A 21,803-nucleotide genomic window follows, 5' to 3' on the forward strand; every position below is an offset into this window, starting at 1 on the left:
CGAAGAAGAAGCCCTCTTTGTTAGGAAACTAACCAAAGAAGAAGCCTTCGTGTCTTGATTGTCTACAAGAGAGAAGAACCCCTCTCTGTCTGGGTTTTCCACAAGAAGATTAAACCTTCTTCGTCTGGAATTTTCTGACAAAAAGGAACTCGTTTTTGTTTGAGTTTTTCAGACAAAGTTTCAGCGAAGGGATATCTCCTTTCAACGAGTAGGAGGGAGATAGAAAGGGAGAGAAAGAGAGAGAGACGGGATGGAAGAGAGGGATAGAAAATGTTGGTGATGAAGGTGGCGCTGGTAGAAGAATGAGATAGAAGAGTTAAAAAAATAAATAAATTCAAAGTTGTCGGAGTTCAACTCGATCTAGGCCTGTAAACGGTAGCTTATCGGATCAGATATAGGCATATCCGTATTCGAATCCGATAAGCTATCCGAATATCCGTATCCAATAATTATCTGACGGATATCATAAATCAATATCCGATAATATTAACGGATATCGAATAATATCTGATATCCGAAACTTTAACAAAATTTCAAAATTTTCCTTTAAATTTTTAACCATTACATCTAAATAATAAATCTCAACCATACATTTTTATATATTATTATGAATAAATGTAATTTTTTATTATTTTTTATATTACTTATCGGATACGTATATTTATCGGATCGAATATTAGTGTATCCGTATCTGATAAGCAGATATCCAGTAAGGAATATTCGTATCCGATATCCGAATTTCGGATATTATTTTACAATTCGGATACAGATGCAGATCGGGTGTTGAATATTCGGATATCCATTGACAGGCTTAACCCGATCTTCCCTTCACTTGGTTAAAGAGCGTGGCTCAAGACTACTCTTTCAATTACTTAAAAAAAATGACTAGTCTTTCAATTACTTTTAAAGAAAGACTATTCTTTCAATTCCAAATGAAAGGCAAGCAAGAATTGACCTTTTCAGCTATACACTAGGTCTTGTTATGCTAGTAGAAAGTCGCTTACCAGCAACCTTCTTAGGTGAAAGGAGGTGAGATGAAGGAAAGATAAAAGGAAGGAGATATGAGGTGCACAAATAAAAACATAACAATTACAAAAATGACAAGATATAAATGAAAAGTTTGACAAAATTTGGAGATCAAAATCGACACAACTATTAGGGTTGAAAGGATCTTTTGGACACTTATAGGGTCTACGTGGCCAACTGGTAACAAATCGGGGGCCAAAACGAAACTAACCCAATTTTATCTTGGTTGCTCCATAGAAAAAGTTATTTAATGAAAGAATAATAGTCCTAGAATCCTTATTGGTTACCGAATAGACGAAGAAAAATTTGTAATCATTAGTTATTAGAGTCGTGAATCGGAAGAACTAATGAATCCGAAGAACTCATTAATCTTCCGTCATCCAAACACGCTTCGATGTTTTTCCTACCTGACTTTAGCACTGCTAACAATGTCTGGTAGTTGTTCAACACATATTAATATACCTTAGCAGGATCCATCCATATTAGCTCCTACTTTAAATATGGGAAATAAATATCCATAATTACAATCCTATTAATTCTCAGAATCTCTCTCTATATAACTCCTATCTCTCTCCCTACTGTTCAACCTCAACTACTAAGTTTAACTTCCAAACTCCAAAATGCCTAAACAAAACACAAAATATCAAAAGACCAAACCCAAATCTCTTGAGTTCTTCCAACTCTGTAATCCACTCTAGATTTCACAAACACCCCAATATTCTTCCTCTGAAAGCTAAGAGTCATGACAACAAAAACAAGAATAAGAGTGAAGAAGGAGAAGTTTTATTCGATCCTCCGAGGCTTTTTTACCCACCAAAAGAACCAATTCGTGCAACGAAACGGTTCTTTATTTCCCCTAGTTCATCAAGTTCATTAATAGAAGAAGCAAGATTACCAAATATGCTACAAATAATTCAAATACAAAAGACGAAATTCCAAACATACCCAAGGATTGTATAACACTTTCAATACATTCTCTCAACCCATACATTGATTTTCGACATTCAATGCAAGAAATGATTGAAGCTAGATCTGATCAAAACCTATCTGTTGATTGGGATTTCATGGAAGAACTACTATTTTGTTTTCTGAACTTGAACCAGAAAGAGTTATTTAAGTGTATTTTATGTGCATTTGTGGATTTGGTAGTCATTTTACGACTAAATGTGGATGAATCTAGGTCAATGTCGCCTAAGAGTTCGAGCAATAGAGAGAAAAGAAGAAGTAAATCAATATGAAGACGGTAATATGGTTTACTATTAAATTGCAACCATGATGATTGGCACAAGAAAGGTGACTACATTATATAATTTTGTTAGGTTTGAGTTTGAATGGTTTGACGATAGTAAGACTATTTATGTTGATTCTACCTATGTGTTTCGGTTGCAACCATGAAGAAGTAAACCAATGTTCTGATGGTTGTACGTAAGGTCTATTTTAACGTGATTATAGACCTATTATCCACCTCATCCCTCTCGTCTTTTTCTTCTTCATGGTTGTAAGAGAGAAGTCAAAGTTTTCTATGTTGATTTACTATTTTGTTGTTATTTAAAATAATAAGACCTATTTTTGTTGCCTATACATATGTCTTTCGGTTGCAACCATGAAGAAGTAAATTCATGTTTTTGACGGTTGTATGTAAGACCTATTTCAACGTGATTATAGACCTATGATCCACCTCCATGACCAAGATAAGAATCTTGGTCTCCATAATAGAGACACACATGCAACCAGCCAACCGAAGCACTGCTCACAGAATCATCATATTACTTAGCAATTTTGGTCATGGCAAAAGCCAACAGCATCTCATATCCTAAAGTGAGCTTTCCAATTTCCAAACAGCATAACAACAAGAATATCAAGTTCATGGATAATATTAAACAAAATTTTCTGTCGTCAAGTTCTACTATTTCCGACATTTCTCTATATAGGTGATTTGTTTCTTTTTGCGATCCAAGTGCGAAAATTTCAAAGACTACATCATAATAGTTTTAGGTCATGCACAAGACTACAGTTACATGGGATCCGTTTTGTTCAGTAAGCACTAAATGAAGTAGCATTCCTTTACTGAAATACCAAAAATATTACACTTATTTATTTATCCACTTATCGCTTGTAATTACATGTTAAGACCCAAACCAATGTGCGGATCCCATCTACAATATGCTGGATTGTTCTACATTGTACATGAAAGAAAACGCCATAGATAGCCTACACTACAAAAAAACAGCTTATTACCGACGGTTTTATTCCGTCACTAATAGTGAAAATCCGTCGCCAAAAGTATTCCCGACGACAGTAAAACCGTCGGTACAAGTGGCGTCGGCGACACTTTTACCGACGGACTTTGCGACGGTTTTTACTCATACCGTCGCTGATGTTTTGGGCATTTACGACGTTTTTTCAATACCGTCGTTGTAGTTTGATTCTTGGCAACGTTAATTTTCTTTATTTTAAACATCAACGACGGGAAAAAACCGTTAGTAATACTTATTACCGACAATGTATATACCGAATCTAATAATATTACTTACGGTTCTTGTCGTCGCTAATGTTTTAAATCTTTTTCCAATATCTCCCCTGTTTTTTAACTGGCAGAATGCCTAACCCTCAAGATAATTCCTTCAAAGACACAAAAAGCAACAATAATTCACATCCATTGAACAAAACGAACATTAACACTAATATATCTCAAAATGTGAACACAAACATATCCCAAAATGTCGACACCTGAAAAGAAACAACATTTAAATTGTATTCAAATATGCGAAACACATAAAAAGTGCATACTTTAGTGTCTACTACTTTACGACCCTTAATCTTCATTAAAAATCTTCTTTATCCTCTCAAAACTCCATGTATATCCTGCATAACAAGGTTTTAACATGTGAGTACTAAACACTCAAACAATGAACAAATTAAACAAATGCATAAAGTTTCAATCATATGCTAATTAACTCGATCGGGGGTTTCAATATAGAATTATCTCAATTCAAATCTGATTTCATAAGTTATTCAAGTGAATCACTCGATTCAAACCAAGTAATATCAAGTCAAGAAGACTAATGAATTTACTCTAAAAATCACTTGGAAACATGTAAATCTATACCCACATGATATCAATCAGAGTTAAAATTTTGGATGAAATGGTATGAAAATTAAACGCATACATAATTCAGAAGAATAATGTAGATTACGAAATCATTGGCGTTAACTAATAAGATAAGAAAATCATTCATTATTGAGTTATCAATTCCTCGAGTATATACTAATATAACTAATTATGGTAATTCCATTGCTAGGGAGGTCAGGTTGTCCCCTTCGTGCTGGTGTTGGTCCCAATCAGACGGTTGCTATCTTAATTGCAAGGATATAATTTTGTATCTATCGATTAAGTCGCACAATTTATTAAAAAGTCTTATCGGAGAAGAGATAAAAATACAAAGACATCTATAATTTACTACTGAAGAGCAAGATAAACAATATCAACAGGACTCAACATAATGTTATGATAGGTTTCGAGTTCTAACTTATGGATTTTTGCTGCACATGCCTCTTCTGATCGAAAGAAACATTCTTTTTCATATTCCAAACCAGCATACAAATTCAGCATCACTAACATAACCATCACTTTGTGACTAAGGCTGGCTAAAGAACGATAAGGCAACCTATATGTACCGTTAGTAATAAGATTAACTCTAAACTAATTTGATCACTCTTAAACAGAAAACGATTGGTCAGACTCACTCTTATCATGGCCAGTAACATATGAGTTGTTAACATGAATAAGTAACTTATCACAATGTCAAATAAATAATAACTTACTATGATCGTCTTCTCAAAGCCAAAATAAGATGAAGCATCGATCAAGATTGGCCTGGTGTTGGGCCTTAGGAATCCTACATAAGAATTTGATCATCAAAACCTAAACATAATAGTCAAAATATAAAATTGGTCACTAAATTTTTTGATTAAAAAGCTTAAGAGCCCACACCTTTTGAGTGTTGCTGCCACCAGAACGATCATTTTCAAGTTGTTCCAACCTCTCTAATGCACTGTTGAGTTGATCTTGTAAATCCTTTATTTGTTGATTTTTTTCAACATCATCTGATCTTCTCTTCTTTCTTGAATTTAAAGTATCTCTGTCCCAAAACTGCTTTGGCTTTACTGGACCATAACAACGAACTCGACCGCCTCTATCACGTCCCATCACTTGAGTGAAAATATCGTTCGGACCTGAATCAACAAATTCTCCATCTTCCTGAGTCATTTGATGTTGTAGTTTTTCCATTTTATCCTGTCAATGCAACCACATCTAATAAGTTAGAATTAAATCATATAGTAAATATAACATATCATATATATAAACGAAATAATTACAATCTTCTCTGCTGCCAATTCGTTTACTGGAGCAAGATTTCTTTTCCATGTATGAGTCCTTTTGTATACTGTTGTCCGAGGAGGGGATGCATTAAGCTCTTTTCTTAACTGTTAAAGCAATTACTGAAAGAGTTAAACACAAAATTAATTGAATATTATGATTTGATATGAATGAGACGAAAGTAATTTACCTCATCAGCATATTTGGCATGGGACTTTGAACCTCCTGTATGCGGAATTTGCTGAAGAACCTTATTTTTTGCATTTTGACGACTTTATTTCTATATTAAATAATCAAAATTACTAAAATATACACTATAAATAGAGCTAGTGTTTACCATAAGTAACTACCTTCGCATCTTCTGAATTCCAGTAATCAACAACATTCATCCATTCGCTCGGTTCAATCCCATCGGGTGGATTAGCAAGGCACTCGTCTAGGTTGTCATATGACGAAAAGTGTTCCTTTTCCACGGTGCATTTGTGATCTTTCCATCTTGCATTCAACCTCTCCGATAGAAATTTGTTACATTCAAAAGGAATCTCGAATATTTGCTTGTAAAAAGAAAATAGTAAACAATAATTAAGACACATCCATCAATAAAAATTTAAACATAGTAGGTTAGAATATTTACCTTAATCTGATCTATAGCTTTATTTATCTCTTCCTCTCTAAACTTAACCATTTTCTTCCAATCAGTTATCGAAAGTGGAAATCTGTTCACATCCCTTGCCAAATATCTAATATAACTCGACAAGTATGTTGAATTTGATCCGATTGGCTGCTCATATTTGTCAACTTCAATTTTTAACGTTCCTCCTGGTGGGAGGTCATCTAACTATGATAATTGGGTTGGCCCCCTCCCTCTCTTTGTTGGACTTTGTTGATCTTCAGCCATTACCCTGTTATATCATAAACAATAAACTTAAAGAGACAAATAACTATGAAGATTAGTAAAAATCAATGTAGAGATACCGATATACCATATAATTAATCAAAAGACAACTTCTCAAATAAAATATCAATTAGTTCATCACAAAACAATTAATATAATGTCAATATAGTATAACTAATCAATCAAATGAACAACCAAGCCCTATTCATATTTTAAATAGCTTAAGAATCATTTCCATCCACGTCCACATCCTCGTCTTCGTATTCATCCCCCTCCTCATCCTTGTCTTCATATCCGTCCACTTCCTCATCCTCGTGCACGTCCTCATCTTCGTCTTCATATTCGCAAGTGTCCTCATCCTCGTCTTCATAGTCGCAAACGTCCTCATCCTCGTCTTTATTTTCATTATTTCCATATTCAGTTCTAGTCACAGGTTTATCTGCAACAACTATCTCGCCTGCCACATCTTCATTGATAATATTAACTTCTTCCTCATCATCAAGACTAATAGTGTTAGGAATAAGAAATGGATCACTATCTAGTAATTGATCATCAAATTCGCGGCTAGTCATGTCAAAAGTGTCTCTCGGTTTATTTCTTACCACAACATGCCATTCCGGCTCACTTGGATCTTGAACATAAAAAGCTTGTGAAACCTGAGATGCCAATACATAAGGCTCTTCATTCTGGGTCGACAATGGATATGTGAAGTTAACTAGTGTGAAACCTAGATCATCAACTTTCACTCCTTTACCTTTGTTAACATCAACCCAATCGCACTTGAATAGTACAAATTTACAACCTTGTCAGTATGTCACTTCAATTATACCAGTCACTCGTCCATAATATGTTAACTTTGCTTCAGCTGGATTTCGATCCTTTGCACTTGAGACGCAGGGAGCAATTGCATCTAAAGTTACACCACTACTTTGAGTTTTAGCTTTGACCTCTTTGGAAACAATTTTGAATTTATATCCATTAATTCTATAACCTTTGTATCGTTTAGCGCATGAAAGCGGTCCCGCAGCAAGTATGTCAAGTCTCCCGGGATATGAATGACTTGCCCGCTTCAGTCTATTAAGATGTTCCTTAAACCAATCAGCAAACTCTTCTTTGTGCTTGTTTTGAATTGCTTGAGCCGGCATTTTTCGACTGACCATATTCAACTTAGATTTGTGAAGACTGCAATTAATAGTTAAATAAAATATGTCATATACATAATATATAATTATCAAAGATAGACTAATTTATTTTAGAACCAACTTACTTAATATAGTAAGAGACGTCATCGTCGTTGGACAAAATATATTTATGTACTTGCTTCACTTCAGAATAACTCAGTATGAAGTTGTTAACACCTCCTATTGGAGCATCATCTTCATACCTAGGTGGTCTATTCATGCGTGACTCAAGATCACCCATATATCTTGTCATAAATGTCACACACTCATTGGCAAGATATCCTTCAGCAATAGATCCCTCTGGTTGTGCTCTATTGCGCACGTATTTCTTCAAAGTGTAGAGGAACCTATTCGCACAGGTAAATACATATAAGAACAAGACAAGTACCTAAGTTAAAAATAGAAAAATACAATGCGTACCTTTCAATAGGATACATCCATCGATAATGAACAGGTCCACCAATACGTGCCTCTGAAGCCAAATGGATGGGCAAGTGGACCATTATGTCAAAGAAAGTAGGTGGGAAGATCCTCTCTAGATTGCACAGAATGAGGGGAATTTTCTTTTCTAATCGTTCATAATCTTCTTCACGACTGACTTTTGAGCACAATTCACGAAAAAAAGTGCTTAACTCTAACAAAATCGAGCTAACTTTCTTAGGCAATGTTTTACGGACTGCCAAAGGTAAAAATTGTTGAATGATAACATGTAAATCATGACTCTTCAAACCATATATCTTTCGTTGTTTGACATTGACACATCTGGCAATATTAGAGGAGTAACCATCTGGAATCTTAAGATTTTTCAAGATGTTACAAAACATTTCTTTGCGAGCCTTATCCATTGAATAACATGCAGATGGGATGTAAAAGGTGCCATTATCTTGTCGTATTGGGTGAAGCTCTGGTCGAATATGCATTGCCGCGAGGTCCCATCTCGCCTTCACATTGTCTTTTGATTTCCCTTCAATGCCCATGATAGTACCCAGAATATTATCGCATATGTTTTTTTCAATATGCATAACATCTAAATTATGCTTGAGTAAATTATGCTCCCAATATGGGAGTTCATAAAAAATACTCAGCTTTTTCCAATTATCCGGCATCTCGGGGTTTCGATGTGCCACTTTTCCTTTTCTTCTAGATGAACTTGCACATTTTCTTTTTTTGTTTGATGAAGAAGTATCCCCTCTCAAACTTTCCTCGAATTTCTTTCCAAATGTATGTGGAATACCTCTTAGCTTTTGCAAGATATCTGGTCCCAATAAAGGGTTCGGAGGTGGCCTATCATCTACGGTCCCATCAAAATCCTTCTTCAGTTTTCGAAACCTATGATCCGAAGGCAAGAAGCGTCTGTGTCCCATATAACACGTCTTCCGCCAATTAGGCAAATACATATGACTTGTATGATGATAGCATGTTGAACACGCCATTTTTCCTTTAGTGCTCCAACCAGATAACATAGCAAGTCCTGGATAATCACTTATCGTCCACAACAAAGCTGCACGCATTCTGAACAATTCTTTCTTAGAAGAATCATATGTTTCTATCCCTTCTTCCCACAATTCTTTGAGTTCATCTATTAACGGCCTTAAATAGATATCAATGTCATTTCCCGGGCTATGAGGTCCAGGTATAAGCAAAGAGAGTATCATATGAGGTTGTTTCATACACAGCCATGGTGGCAGATTGTAAGGAATGATAACAACTGGCCACGTGCTATGAGAAATACTCATCGTTCCGAATGGATTAAATCCATCACTCGCTAAACCTAACCTGACATTTCTTGGTTCTGCAGCAAATGTGGGATTTCTCTCATCAAAATCTTTCCAAGCGATTGAATCTGCCGGATGTCTTAATATTCCATCTTTATTACGCTCTTCTTCATGCCATCTCATATCCGTTGCAGTTTTAGATGACATATATAAGCGTTGTAGTCTCGGTTTCAATGGAAAGTGACGAAGTATCTTTGCAGGAGTCTTTTTTTCTTCGTCCTTATACCGGGATAAGCCACACCTTGAACACTTTTTTAGATCAGCTGATTCCTTATAATATAACATGCAATCGTTTGGGCATGCATCAATTTTGTTGTAGCTTAATCCCAAGTCTGAAATTATTTTTTTACACTGAGTAAAGTTCTCAGGCAAGGCACATCCGTCAGGTAATGAATCTCTCAACAATTGAAGCAATAGTTTGAACGACTTGTCACTCCACCCTCCAATACACTTATAGTTCCATAGTTTAATCAAGAACGAAAGCATGGTCATTTTATCACATCCTGGATACAACTCTTTCTTTGAATCTTCTAAAAATTTATAAAACCGCCCAACTGACGGATTATCATCCATGGAAACCTCATTCACACCATCTCTATCTTCACGTGTATCATGGACTCCATAAATATCTTGCAACATGCCATCTAAGTCTTCATTGTCTTCGTTGTCCTCATTGTCTTCATTATTATCACCGCCGTCATCATTTGTAGCATTTCTTGTTGTATGCACATTAGATGTTGTACTAAACTCTTCTCCATCTAGAAACCAGTTTGTATAACATTTTAACATCCCATTACAAATCAAATGCTCATAAATTGTATTTCTATCGAGATACGGAACATTTCTGCATTTGGCACATGGGCATTTTATTTTGTCATCTTTGGTAACAAACCCATTAGCAAATGCATATTCCAAGAATGCAAGCACTCCATCATCATACTCTTTTGAAACTCTACTCTTGGAAACCCAACTCTTATCCATTGCCTTTAACTTAGTCCTAATTGAATCGTAATTAACAAATAAAATTAATTATTGATATACTAAATAGATAATGAACACCAAATGACATTTAACTAAAGAAAGCATTAAAGAGAGAGAACCTTTCAAATTCAGATGAAGAAGAGTAATACCTGAGCACTAAAAATAAGAATACCCTCCGAAAGATTTCAATATGAAAAACCCCCTGTGAGAAAAAATTCAATAAACGCATAGAAGTAGTTATTATTTGTACATCACAAAATAATAACATCGAGTAAATTGGGTAAGATGGACGTAATGGGACACTACGTTACCCCAAAAATAGCATCTCAATATTAGGAACGTCCCTAAACACGATTAAACATGTCAAGTTCCTTCTCTTAGACCAACTACGTACCAATACCAAGGTGAACAACAACCTTGATTGACACTGTCAAAATCCACCATTACGCCCTTGAAGCGCACTTTTAACGAGAACGAGAGACCTCTTGTGTGCAAATTAGTTTGGTAACTTTCAGTATTCTAGTGAACCAGTCATACAAAAAATGGAATACTTCCTTTTAATGAATATTTCTCTATAACACAAATTGCCCTGACCTTATGTGCATAGTTGGAGCAAGGTGAGTCAACTTAGAGGGATTTCTAGTTATTTATTTCTAAGAATCAGCAAGTTTAGATAGGCCTAAATGTAATCAAGATTGTAAGCATGATCCACTCCTAGCTGCTTGAATACCAGATGGCAATCTATAGATTTCCATCTCTTTTTACATACCAAATTATATAATCAACTCCCGTTGTCGTCCCTATTAGCAATAAGGATGCGGCATCACCCACAAAAATGATAACAAGTTTCACGACACGAGAAATAAATGGTCCAGATTTAGATGCCCCATATCTCAAATATTTATGAGAAAAAGATATGACATGATCTTCAAATAAACTCGCGGCATAAATTGCAAAGATTGTGCTTTCGAGTAGCCTATCTATACGAATATAGTTCATGTGGGGATACTTACATAGACAACATCAAAGCAAATTTAAGCACAAATTCGAAAGCCAATGAGCATATGAGGTAGATCTAACTAAACTAAATTCCTGTCTCGTTTCAAACATTAGGTGTTCATTTACTCTTTTCTCTACCTTCAACAATACATAATGGGTGCTAAATCGTGAAGGTCACTGATTTTGTACATTTACTCATTTTGATTGGAAACAAGAAGCTAGGAGCCAAACCCTAAAATCCAAATTAAATTAAACATATAAACAATCGGTGACTTGAAGCAACTTCGAGAAAAGATCAAAGACTTCAACTTGGTTTTCTAAATCACCTCAATGTCACAACAGATGAATCCAATAAGATTGAAATAGGTCAATTAAGTGTTCACTGATCGGCAACATCATGAATTCAATATCGAAAGCTTGAAAAAGAATGATACGTTTCGAGTAGTCCAATTACCTGAAAAATTCTGGCGAAATTTTCCCCCTTTTCAAGCAATTGACTGACAGCTAAACCAGGAATAAAATCAGCCAATCTCTCGTAATCAGTCAATAAGCCCCAAACAGTCTCAAGGCTTGCATAGAAGTAGTTAAATACTGCTGTAAAGTAAGATTAGCCACTACTTAATTATCATCTAGAATAGGCAAACTTCATATTCCAAAATTAAAGATAAGCGAATTAGACTCGTAAAAACCAGAAGCGATGTTCCGATTCAGAAGAAAAATTGTAAAACAGGGGTATAACATTGACGAGTAGAGCTTACCGTTCACGAAGACTTCCAATGATGCCAAGTGATGGAGGTATCTCTCCAACCAACTGATTATTCTCTAAATGCCTATATGAATCAGCAAATCTAAATGAGATAGATGAATGGTTTGACTGGTAATGTGACTGGTTTTTAGCTTAATGTGGATAAGAGAAAGAGGAGAGATAGAGTGATTACAACGTCTTCAGATTCTTTAACGAGCTAAGATCGGGAATCGATCCTGACAAAATATTAATTACTCCCAAGCCGTCTGTCATCAACAATTTGAGATTGTTAGTCATATTATCATATGTTTTCTAATCAAACGAAGCTTCAAAAACAACACATCCGACACAAATCCCATTAGCTAGTTCAAAAAACTACACAACCACTAGTTCAAACAAATTACAGGTTTGTTGGAGGCCTGTATTATAGCATGTGTGGTTGTTATTAGGTGGAGTGGTATTAGTTTACTTGATGGAGAAGATTTAGGTCATGTGAGGTATGCACAGCCTTGACATTGTCATGAAAATTAAATGCATCATATGGGTGTGGGATAATAATCAAAGATTGTTCTATATATAATTCATATGCAAGTGGGAGTGTAATGAAGCCAATCGGACAAGAAAGGCCACAGATAAACACAAGTAGATGAAGAAATATGACAAGAAAATAGAGAGAACTTAAGATTTCATAACATAAACTTTCTTCCCATAAGTCATACTCCATTACTAAACACAAGTCACAAAGACAACATTAGACAAAAGAAACAAAACACTCCCCAAAAGATCAACAAAACTACATATTTATCCCAATTCACCACCCTCAACTTTGAATCCCTATTAAGGGCTAGAACCAGATTCAAGCAATTTGAACATGAATAGTCTTGGGTTTCTTTGGTTGAGGAGGAGGCAATTTTTTAACAGTAATAGTCAAAACCCCATCTTGACAAACAGCTGAAATTCCATCTTCAACATTTGCATTTTCAGGAAGTACAAATTTCCTCATGAACATACCAATCCTTCTCTCCATTCTCAAATACTTAACCCCCTCTTCCTTTTCTTCTTCTCTCTTTTTACGATCGCCACTTATCACAAGTACATTATTATCTTCAACTTGAACTTTGATCTCTTCTGATTTTAAACCAGGCATATCTAGAATGAACAAATGGATACTTGTACAACAATAGGAAGACAGCCTAGATGAGACGTGGATATATCCACAGAAACCTCAAAGGGATACAAAAAACAAGTGTAACTAGTCCAGATGAAAGATCGATTACAAAATAAAGGATGGGGAGTAGATTTTCCAAGTCAGATATTGATGGTTAGGCATATATAGAGAGTTTTTACAGAAAGGTAACAGAAGATAACTTCCCTCAAGATTGAGTCTTCTACATTAATAAGTTTAATCAAATTAATGACAAACAGTTTTGATCTTACACATAACTGGATACCATCATCTACTTTGGGATGTTATGGCCTTTTAGTTGGACTAGTTAGAGGCAATGGCAGAACCGCAATCCTGGGTGACGTCGTGCCTACTAATGAGGACAATCCCCAGCTTCTTCTCTTTTTGTTATGAACTCGACGAAAAGAACAGGAGAATACATCTTTCACTGTTCCGAATGTAATTGAAACCTAATCTTCACTTAGAAATCACCAAAAGAAGAGTTCGAGTATAAAGTACTATTTCTCCATCCATGTTTCACTGTCCCTGAGCTACTACAGGTATAATGGGATATTCTACCAAGCAAATTAGTGCTATTACCAAGTTATGCTAATGTCTAACTTTATTAATTTTATGAACATAACTATCTTGCATAAGACAATTATGAAATAGGGTTGGGACAACTAGAAATGTGGCCTTAAGTCCTTATCTAAACCCCCGTGAATATGGGTGAATAGGGGAAGATGAACAAGTAGAAAACCTAAACTCTTCTTTCTATAAAGCAGTAGACATCAGGTTTATGAGTATTAGGGTTTGGTAAAGAACTAAAACAATATGAACACAAGCTTGTTTACCCTGGTAAATAAAAAAACAAGGGCAAACAATCAATACAAACATTAGGGTTTCTTAGTCTCTTTGATTGACACAGGCTTATGAACAGAAAACATAATCTTCAAGGGTTTCTTAATCATAACTTAAATCAAATAATAGGATCAATGGAAATGGAAATCAAATAATAGGATTTCTTAATCATAGTTCAAAGTAGATAACAAACCTGAAATCCAGATGAAGATGGACAGATAACCTGGATCAACTTCAAGCAGAGAGAGAGAGATGTGGTCGATTTGTAGGGAAAAAGATATCTTCGTCTTGCCCCTTAGTGATGAAGAAGAACTCCACCCTTGGATTCGTAATTTGAAGAAGAAAAATAGAACCCTAGCTTTCTAAGAGAAATAATCAGAGAACCCTAGTTTTGGAACAAAGGAAACCTCAACTTCCAATAGGAAAACTCGAGCTGAAAAGATGAAAAGATGAGAGAGGGAGAAGGAGAGTTAGAGAGATTGAGATGGAGAAGAGAAGAGAAGTGAAGATGAGAAGAGATGGAGAAATCGTGGGTTTGAGAGAGAGTGAAGAATAGTTTTGGGAAATTTTTAGAAGTGAACTGATTAGGGAAATTACCGTGGTTGCGAAAGTTTTGGCGCGTTTGGATTTTTTTGCGGGAATTGTTTTCCATCCAACGACGGAATTTCATTTTCCCACGCCGTTAGTAGTAGTAATAGACGACGGTTTTTCAACCCGTCGTTAATACCTTGACGCCAACTTCTCTCATTCCTTTTTTTTCCCTGTAATTCCATCGTAAAATAAGGTTCTTGCCGACGGCTTTGTGCAAAACCGTTAGTACAAAAGGTCAATACCGACGGTTTTTTACAAACCGTCGTAATTAGACACATTACCGACGGTTTTATGAAAAACCGTCGGTAATATTCCGTCGCTAATACCGTATTGTTTTGTAGTGCTATATATAATGTGATACATCATGAAGATGCGATGGATGACCACAAACTTAACATGGTATTAGAGCTAGGCCCACACGTGATAGGCTTAAAAGCCACACGTGCTCCACGTCACCCGTAAAGAAAAAAAACACGTGCTAGGCTCATGGACTTAAGAGGGCCACAAACTTAACAATACGCACGCCTAAATTACATGGGATAAATCTTGCTGGCAAACTGCTTCCATCGAGATTCGATCCCACAACCTCATGGACTTAAGAGGGGTGTCCAACCACTGCACTAGAGGCCGGTGGACGATTTATTTTCACTATTGTCCTCCTAACTCCTAAGGAAATTCTAAGTATCTCGGATCCCAAAGTGGCGTAACCACTCCGATCAATAACGGATGCTTTGGCAAGCCTATTGCTTGTGAAATTGCCTCACTCATAGAGATGGAATTGAGAACCATATACCTTATAAAATTTGTCTCAGACAATACTAATTTCAAAACAAATTATGCAGAAATGGACAAAATATTAAGAAATTTTATCACAGATCTATACAATAATGTTTCTACAGAGAGAGAGAGAGAGAGTACCGATAGAGGTAGGAGATGAATTAGGGTTAGTATACAACCGGTGAAGAAAGCTAAACGATCCTCTCCCCTTTCTACGATTCTCCTCCTCCTAGCTTCCCTTGTAATCATCGACGACAATTTATCAATTTCAACAACAATCAATTAGAATCCCCTCTCTCTCTCTTTCTTCCCGCATCCAAATTTAGGAAAATTGGTAAGATGAGCTGAGCTTTGTTGTTGGGGAAACATTGTGGTTGGGGACACATAAAAGTTAGGTAAGGGAAATAATACCTTTTGGGAGTAGTGGTGGCCAACGGGTCGTGCCGTGCACGACACGTTTGGCAGTCGTGGCGTGTCAGACACGCCACGACCACGCCAGGCACAGCTTGAGCCGTGCCGTTCCGTGTCATGCCCAGATCACAAAGGTCTGGGCACAGAAACGGTCCATGGGAACGGCCCAGTCGTTCCCGTTGCGTTTCTGGCCGTTTCTGTGGCGTTCCCGTAGTCGTTCCCGTGGCCGTTCCGTGGTGTTCCCGTGACTCCGACCCATTCATAAATATTTTTTTTACTTATCAAAAAAAGTAATAAAAGAAATATTACATTTTTTTTTCAAGTAAAAAATTGTGATGTACAAAAACTTTAGAGTCTATGTCATACCTTTGTTTATTTTATTGGAAAAAAGTTGTTAAAGACTCTCCACATTTACTTTTATATTTTGTGGTTTAGTTGTGGGACTATCTTTACCACTTTATTTGTTTATTTTTTTGAAAAAATGTTTTAGTTTGTTTCAAAAAAAAAAAAAAAATCTAAGTAAAAAAAAATAAAGTAAAACCTCTTTTGTTAAATTCAAGTATTACTTTTTTTTAAGTATTACTTCTTTTTTAATTCAAGTATTACGTTTTTTTTAATGTGTTTTTCTTTTTGTAATATAAAGTAGTTGTCATGAAAATAACTAAATTGGGCCGTTGCTAGCGTGTCGTTGTTGCCGTTTCCGTTCCGTGTCGTTCCGTGCCCGCGGATCGTGCCGTGTACGATCCGTTCCGTGTCGTTCCTGCGTGTCTAATGGGCCGTGTTTAACGGGTCTGGGGCTCTAAAATCCCAGCCCCGACACGGCACGCCAGACCCGTGACGAGTCGGCACGGAACGGACCATTCTGTGCCGTGTCCTCAAATAAACGGGCCGTGCCGGTCCGTTTCCGTGTCGGCACGGCCCGTTGGCCACCACTATTTGGGAGTTTACAAATGGTGGCCAATACAGAACAACCAATTTTTTTTATATAGACAACTATTTTATGTTTTACATCAAAAAAGTGACCCGTGATAATAGATTTAGTCCACCAATATCTCAAAGAAATATTTATATTCCAAAATAAAAAATTTAATTGAAATCTAGTTCAAAATACTAATCCACATGCACAAATATGTGTCTCTATGCAGCTTTTTTTCGAAAGATTTGCTGTTTGGATCCCCTTTCGTATAATTGACTTGCTGTTTGGACTCCCTTTTTCAAAAAGAATGTTAAATATAACAGTTCATCATCTTTTTTAATAAGCAATATATTCTGCTTATTAAAAAAGATGTGTTGTTTTCAACAATATGTTATTTGCTTTCGTCATAAAGCTATGTGTTATCTTCTGGCTTCATCACCTTCTTTCTCCATTATCGTTTTATCATCGTCTAAGTTCATCATCTTCATTTAGAAAGCTCCAATAATGTTTGCTCATCTTCAAGCTTCATCGTCTTTGTCTTCAATAAAAAGGTTGGGATCGTTTCTAGAGCATACCCCTAAAAGGTGTTTAGAAGACCGGCGAAGCTTATGATAGATCGAACCATGTCCAACAAAGTTCGATTTCTCTTTTCGGACACACTGTTCATCTGGGGTTTTCCCGGTGGACTAAGTTGGGATACTATTCCACAACTCAGATGATTCTCAAATTCTCGACTCAAATTTTCGCCACCTTGATTTGAACGAATAACTTTTATTTTCTTATCAAATTGATTCTCTACTTTGTTCTGAAATTGTTTGAATATTTCAAATAATTTGGACTTATGTTTCATCAGGTATATGTAACTATACCGTGAAGTCGTCAGTGAACGTAATGAAGTAGCCATAGATACCTCTAGCAAGTGTACTCATGGGTCCGCAAATATTTGCAGGGCCGTGGATGAGAATTTCGGGGCCCTGTGCCAAATTTGAGTCAATACTTTTCGAACAATAAAGAAAATACAAGTAAAAATTAATCAAAGTGCAAGATAGTTTAACAACAGAAAGATGAAAATTATAGATGAATGCAAACGTGTTTCGAAGAAATTAGTTACAAAATTTTTATAGGAAATCTAGTCTAATAATCCACAATCACTCGTGAACGAAAAAAAATCTATCTATTATATCTTAGATTATTCGTTTATAAATACAAATAACATAATGAAATTTCAACTCTTATAGATTGTTTGCATTTTAATATAACATCGTATTGAATATTTAGTTTTCAAATGATTAAATATCACTAATCCGAAATGAATATAATTTATTAACAAAAATAAGGTGTAATGGAGCAGAATTTAGAAGTTAGTCAATGATTGTAGTTGAAACAAGAAAGGAAATTTGGAGGCAGAAAGACTTGAACCCGCGTCACCTACTTGGAAATAGGATTGCTTGGCAGTTGGGCTACAATACTTAACTCGTTAATCATAAAGCTCTAATTATATAATGTATGTATCCAGATTTCTAAGAAATGAGCCCCTAATGTTGGGGGGCCCAGTGCGGTCGCCCTGCCCGCACTGGGCCTTCCACGGGCCTACACATTTGTATGTATGACCCATAATGGTTCACTATCTTGTTCTACATTTCTTTTAAACAGCGACTTTGTCATTTTTCCCATTAAGCATGATCCGAATGTATCGTATCATTTAATGTTACGTACGCAACCCTAGAAGCCCATTTACATTAAGCTTCTACATGCCTTTCAGGTTAACGTGTCCTAATTCCCTTAAGAACCTACTGAGCTCCACATCTGGTTTGAAACAAGGGAGTCTACGGTATGTCATAAATTGACTTCAATAACGAAGATACTTGAACCGAGTTCTCAATTTCGTTCGATTTTGTCCTCCACGTACTTAGGGTATTTCCCTTTCGATGGCCTAGCCATCATATTAAAAACATTTACAGTTATGAAAAACAATCCTTGTTCAAGTGCTTTTGCCTCTCTACACACCCTTGGTCCTATGAATCATAACAACTCTTTCTTAGATTCCTTAGTTTTTAATAGATTCAACATTCTCATATGTTTTGCTCAGTTATTCATAGCATATTGAGCGACTCATCCAAGTTCTTATCCATCTTAGTTCAATCTGATTTGAACCAGGTGATGGATAGCTTTGGTATCTCATTTCTCGATGAGAGGGAAATTGAAGTTGCTTCAAATTTTCGAACAGATAAATCACACCGAGGATATGAAAACCCTATAATTTTTCATTTCTTAAATGACTTTCAGAATCCCCTTAAAGGTCTCGTGACTTTCCATTCGTGTCTTCTGTGGGAACAGGATCCCCGCCTTTCAAATGGTTTTGTATGCATCCATTTGTCAAATCTCTTCCAAAGAAAATGTATTACGGTTGCTTACAAAAGGCTTTTCTCCGATAGACATATCCTATTTTTTGTCCTTAGTTGTTGAGATAGCAGTCAACACTAGGATTAGGGTGTTCCGGGACATTTTTTTTGTTACGAATCTGAGAACCACTCTCGAATTTCTTTTCCAATCAAAGGTGTTACTTTTGTTCAACTCCTTCTAGAAGATTGAATGAAGGTCGGATATAATTTTCATAACCACTAAAACTACATATATAAAAGAAAACGTGAAGTCTTAAAACTTGTTATCAATGCAAAAGTCCATTTTTGTCACATTATCCGATGAAAATCGTCATTGGTTGAATAATGTGATTTCAAGATCTCATGCCTTCGAGGTTAAGTTGATTAGAGCCTTTCCCTTAACCACGTCGTCCTCAGTGACTAAACATCTTTACCGATCATGCTCTTATGACTCTTGGTTGATGCACCACTTATTATGTAGATCCATCCTTTTGCCTCGAGATCCAAACCTCTTTTGTTGATTCATTGAGAAACCATATAGACATGTAGACCTCTTCCTATAAATTACCTAATTGTCCAAGATAAAATATGGCATCTTGGTTGATGCATCACTTGTTATGTAGATCCATCATTTTGCCTGAAGACCCAAATCCTTTTTGTTGATTCATTGAGAATAACCATTTAGACATGTAAACCTCTTTTTAAATTTATCTATGTAGCTAAACAAGTCAAAATTTAGTCTGAAACTAGCCAAAATTAGCTCGTGCACGAGGTTGTGACACCACTGCTAGATTATGGAGTCTCCTAATATTGTAAGCGGAATCTCGGACGTCTATACGTTTAACATTAGGTTGTCAAGGAACTCGTGCATAAATTAAAGATGAACTAGTTAGGTTAGAAATATACCTTATATCGCTTTCTCTCGTACAGATTTGGTTGCTTTTTTCGAAGATCAAAAGTTCCACTTGTGCAACTCCTCTACTAAAGACACCAGAGCATCGACTTGATCTATCGCCTTTTAAGTTAGCTAATACCTTCTTCAGAAGTGAAGATGAAGAACCGTTTCTCCTTTAGACTGGATAGATAGCTGAAAATGTTTTCTTTATTCCTGTCTTCTGCTTTATGTGACAGAGATATAGTTTTACTTGAGAAAATTTCACACGTATTTCTTTTCTAATGCGCTCTTTATATGGAGACGACTATAATTAGAAACCTAATCAAATTAGGATTCTACAAGGACCACATAACACATAAAGACTCAAGAGTCCCAATATGAGTAGAATTCCCAGATGGGATTTTGCCCCATTAGGGACTCTTTTAGTCTAGTGCCCCAGGCCATTCTGTGGGCCATGGGCCCGAACAACTTGTGGCGTTTTTGCCTCATTTGATGATATTTTTGTCTGGGATTTTCCTGGACCATTTTTAGGCACTTTTAGGTAGTCTGCTCGCCCTTTCATCTCATTCCCTCAATCATATTTCTGATCGAGTTGACTTTTTTTGGTCTAACCCGTTGTAGGATCTGGTCGTAGTTAGCCGCGTATCATCTAAGTATTTCTTTGATCGTAATTTGTTTCTAGCTAAACATTACGATCCGTTAAACAACCAGACTTGATGATCTTCTTCATCAACTTTACTATCCGAAAAATTGAACGCATTGTCATCTTGATTGAGGATATCTCCTTAAAAAATACTCACAATTGCATTACTTATTTTGGTCACCTAATTCATAATATACTGCAAGTTTGATATATTTAAGCGTTTTGAGAAGACTTAACATATAGATTGTATGTGATATTTCAAAAGTCACTTACTCTTAATCATTCTGAGGCACTTTAAAGTTTACTGGTAAAACGTTGTTGGAATATTTGTTTAAGTTGAAGATCGAAGGAAAAAATGAGTAGGCTTTAGAGTTCTATAAAATTGATTCTTTTACATCAGTTACCGACCAACTGAGGAAGAGGGACGAACTGGTTCGAACTAGACCAAAATTAATGGGGTGATGTCTTAATGGGGTTGGCTTAAGTTGAGCAAAAACTATTTGGCAATCAACCCATATTCATCTTTAATTTCTAACTCAAAACACCCGGATAACTCTAATTCTTCGAGCTATAGTCTGAGGTTCAATCATTTGGTTTATATGACACGATAGATCATCAAGAGAATAATGAATATGATACTCTTTCATAACTGCATCATTGATGCCATCAAAATATTGTACGAAATGAAAAATAAAACAAAATTTTTACTCATTTACATAGCATTCGAAATTTTCGAGACTTAGAGCATCTTCAATAGAACACTCAATCTCTAAAAGTTAGATTGCCACTTAAGATAATTAGAGTTTTTGATAAAAAAAAATCTTCTCCAATGGAACACTCTATTAGACACTTTATGATGATAAAGAGCATTTATTATAGTCTCTCAAGAGAGACACTCTAAAATTAGAGTGTATTCTTGATACATCTAAGTGTCACTCTAAAATTTAAATCAATAGAAACTCTTGCTTTTTAACTATTTTTTTCCTATTAAACTTAAGAGTAACATGTGCATTAAGAGCATCTCCAGTGGACAATCAAACTCTCACACTTAGAGTGTCAGATATGATTTTTTGGAGTTTTTGTTAAAAATATTCCTCCAATGAGACACTTTGTTAGACACTCTATTATGAGGCGGATGCTATTATTATAGAGAGGCTCAAGAGAGACACTCTAAAACTAG

General features: G+C 35.8%; 3 protein-coding genes and 1 long non-coding RNA gene across 4 annotated transcripts; all 4 read right to left on the reverse strand.

The window, feature by feature from the left end:
* Positions 1 to 1,538: 1,538 nt before the first annotated feature.
* Positions 1,539 to 15,774, reverse strand: LOC147539634 (uncharacterized). Its single transcript, XR_015225790.1, has 2 exons — positions 15,106 to 15,774; positions 1,539 to 3,242 (listed from the first exon to the last, which is right to left on the reverse strand). It is a non-coding gene; the product is annotated as an uncharacterized LOC147539634 (long non-coding RNA).
* Positions 3,686 to 5,648, reverse strand: LOC147539635 (uncharacterized). Its single transcript, XM_086642405.1, has 5 exons — positions 5,598 to 5,648; positions 5,407 to 5,514; positions 5,021 to 5,323; positions 4,852 to 4,925; positions 3,686 to 3,891 (listed from the first exon to the last, which is right to left on the reverse strand). The coding sequence occupies exons 3-4, from the start codon at positions 5,315 to 5,317 to the stop codon at positions 4,917 to 4,919; spliced, it is 306 nt and encodes a 101-aa protein (XP_086498531.1). The 5' UTR covers positions 5,318 to 5,323; positions 5,407 to 5,514; positions 5,598 to 5,648; the 3' UTR covers positions 3,686 to 3,891; positions 4,852 to 4,916.
* LOC147539636 (uncharacterized) lies at positions 6,374 to 14,387 on the reverse strand. The gene is made up of 6 exons (XM_086642403.1): positions 14,203 to 14,387; positions 12,177 to 12,249; positions 10,389 to 10,441; positions 7,904 to 10,255; positions 7,570 to 7,830; positions 6,374 to 7,484 (listed from the first exon to the last, which is right to left on the reverse strand). The coding sequence occupies exons 4-6, from the start codon at positions 10,237 to 10,239 to the stop codon at positions 7,109 to 7,111; spliced, it is 2,973 nt and encodes a 990-aa protein (XP_086498529.1). The 5' UTR covers positions 10,240 to 10,255; positions 10,389 to 10,441; positions 12,177 to 12,249; positions 14,203 to 14,387; the 3' UTR covers positions 6,374 to 7,108.
* On the reverse strand, positions 12,652 to 14,782 carry LOC147539637 (17.1 kDa class II heat shock protein-like). The gene is made up of 2 exons (XM_086640013.1): positions 14,607 to 14,782; positions 12,652 to 13,176 (listed from the first exon to the last, which is right to left on the reverse strand). The coding sequence occupies exons 1-2, from the start codon at positions 14,780 to 14,782 to the stop codon at positions 12,840 to 12,842; spliced, it is 513 nt and encodes a 170-aa protein (XP_086496139.1). The 3' UTR covers positions 12,652 to 12,839.
* Positions 15,775 to 21,803: the final 6,029 nt, after the last annotated feature.

The sequence above is a fragment of the Eschscholzia californica genome, unplaced genomic scaffold (genome assembly GCF_041429995.1).
Source record: "Eschscholzia californica isolate CP2 unplaced genomic scaffold, dmEscCali1.0.p SCAF_5, whole genome shotgun sequence".
NCBI lineage: Eukaryota > Viridiplantae > Streptophyta > Magnoliopsida > Ranunculales > Papaveraceae > Eschscholzia > Eschscholzia californica.

Coding starts and splice junctions, on each gene's coding strand:
- LOC147539635 (XM_086642405.1), bottom strand. CDS start 5,317: ATGGAAAAACTACAACATCAAATGACTCAGGAAGATGGAGAATTTGTT.
- LOC147539636 (XM_086642403.1), bottom strand. CDS start 10,239: ATGGATAAGAGTTGGGTTTCCAAGAGTAGAGTTTCAAAAGAGTATGAT. Junction 7,831..7,903: donor TGGATGTATCCTATTGAAAG/GTACGCATTGTA, acceptor CTGTGCGAATAG/GTTCCTCTACACTTTGAAGA. Junction 7,485..7,569: donor GACGTCTCTTACTATATTAA/GTAAGTTGGTTC, acceptor TATTAATTGCAG/TCTTCACAAATCTAAGTTGA.
- LOC147539637 (XM_086640013.1), bottom strand. CDS start 14,782: ATGGAATTACAGGGAAAAAAAAGGAATGAGAGAAGTTGGCGTCAAGGT. Junction 13,177..14,606: donor CCAAAACTTTCGCAACCACG/GTAATTTCCCTA, acceptor CGTCTCATCTAG/GCTGTCTTCCTATTGTTGTA.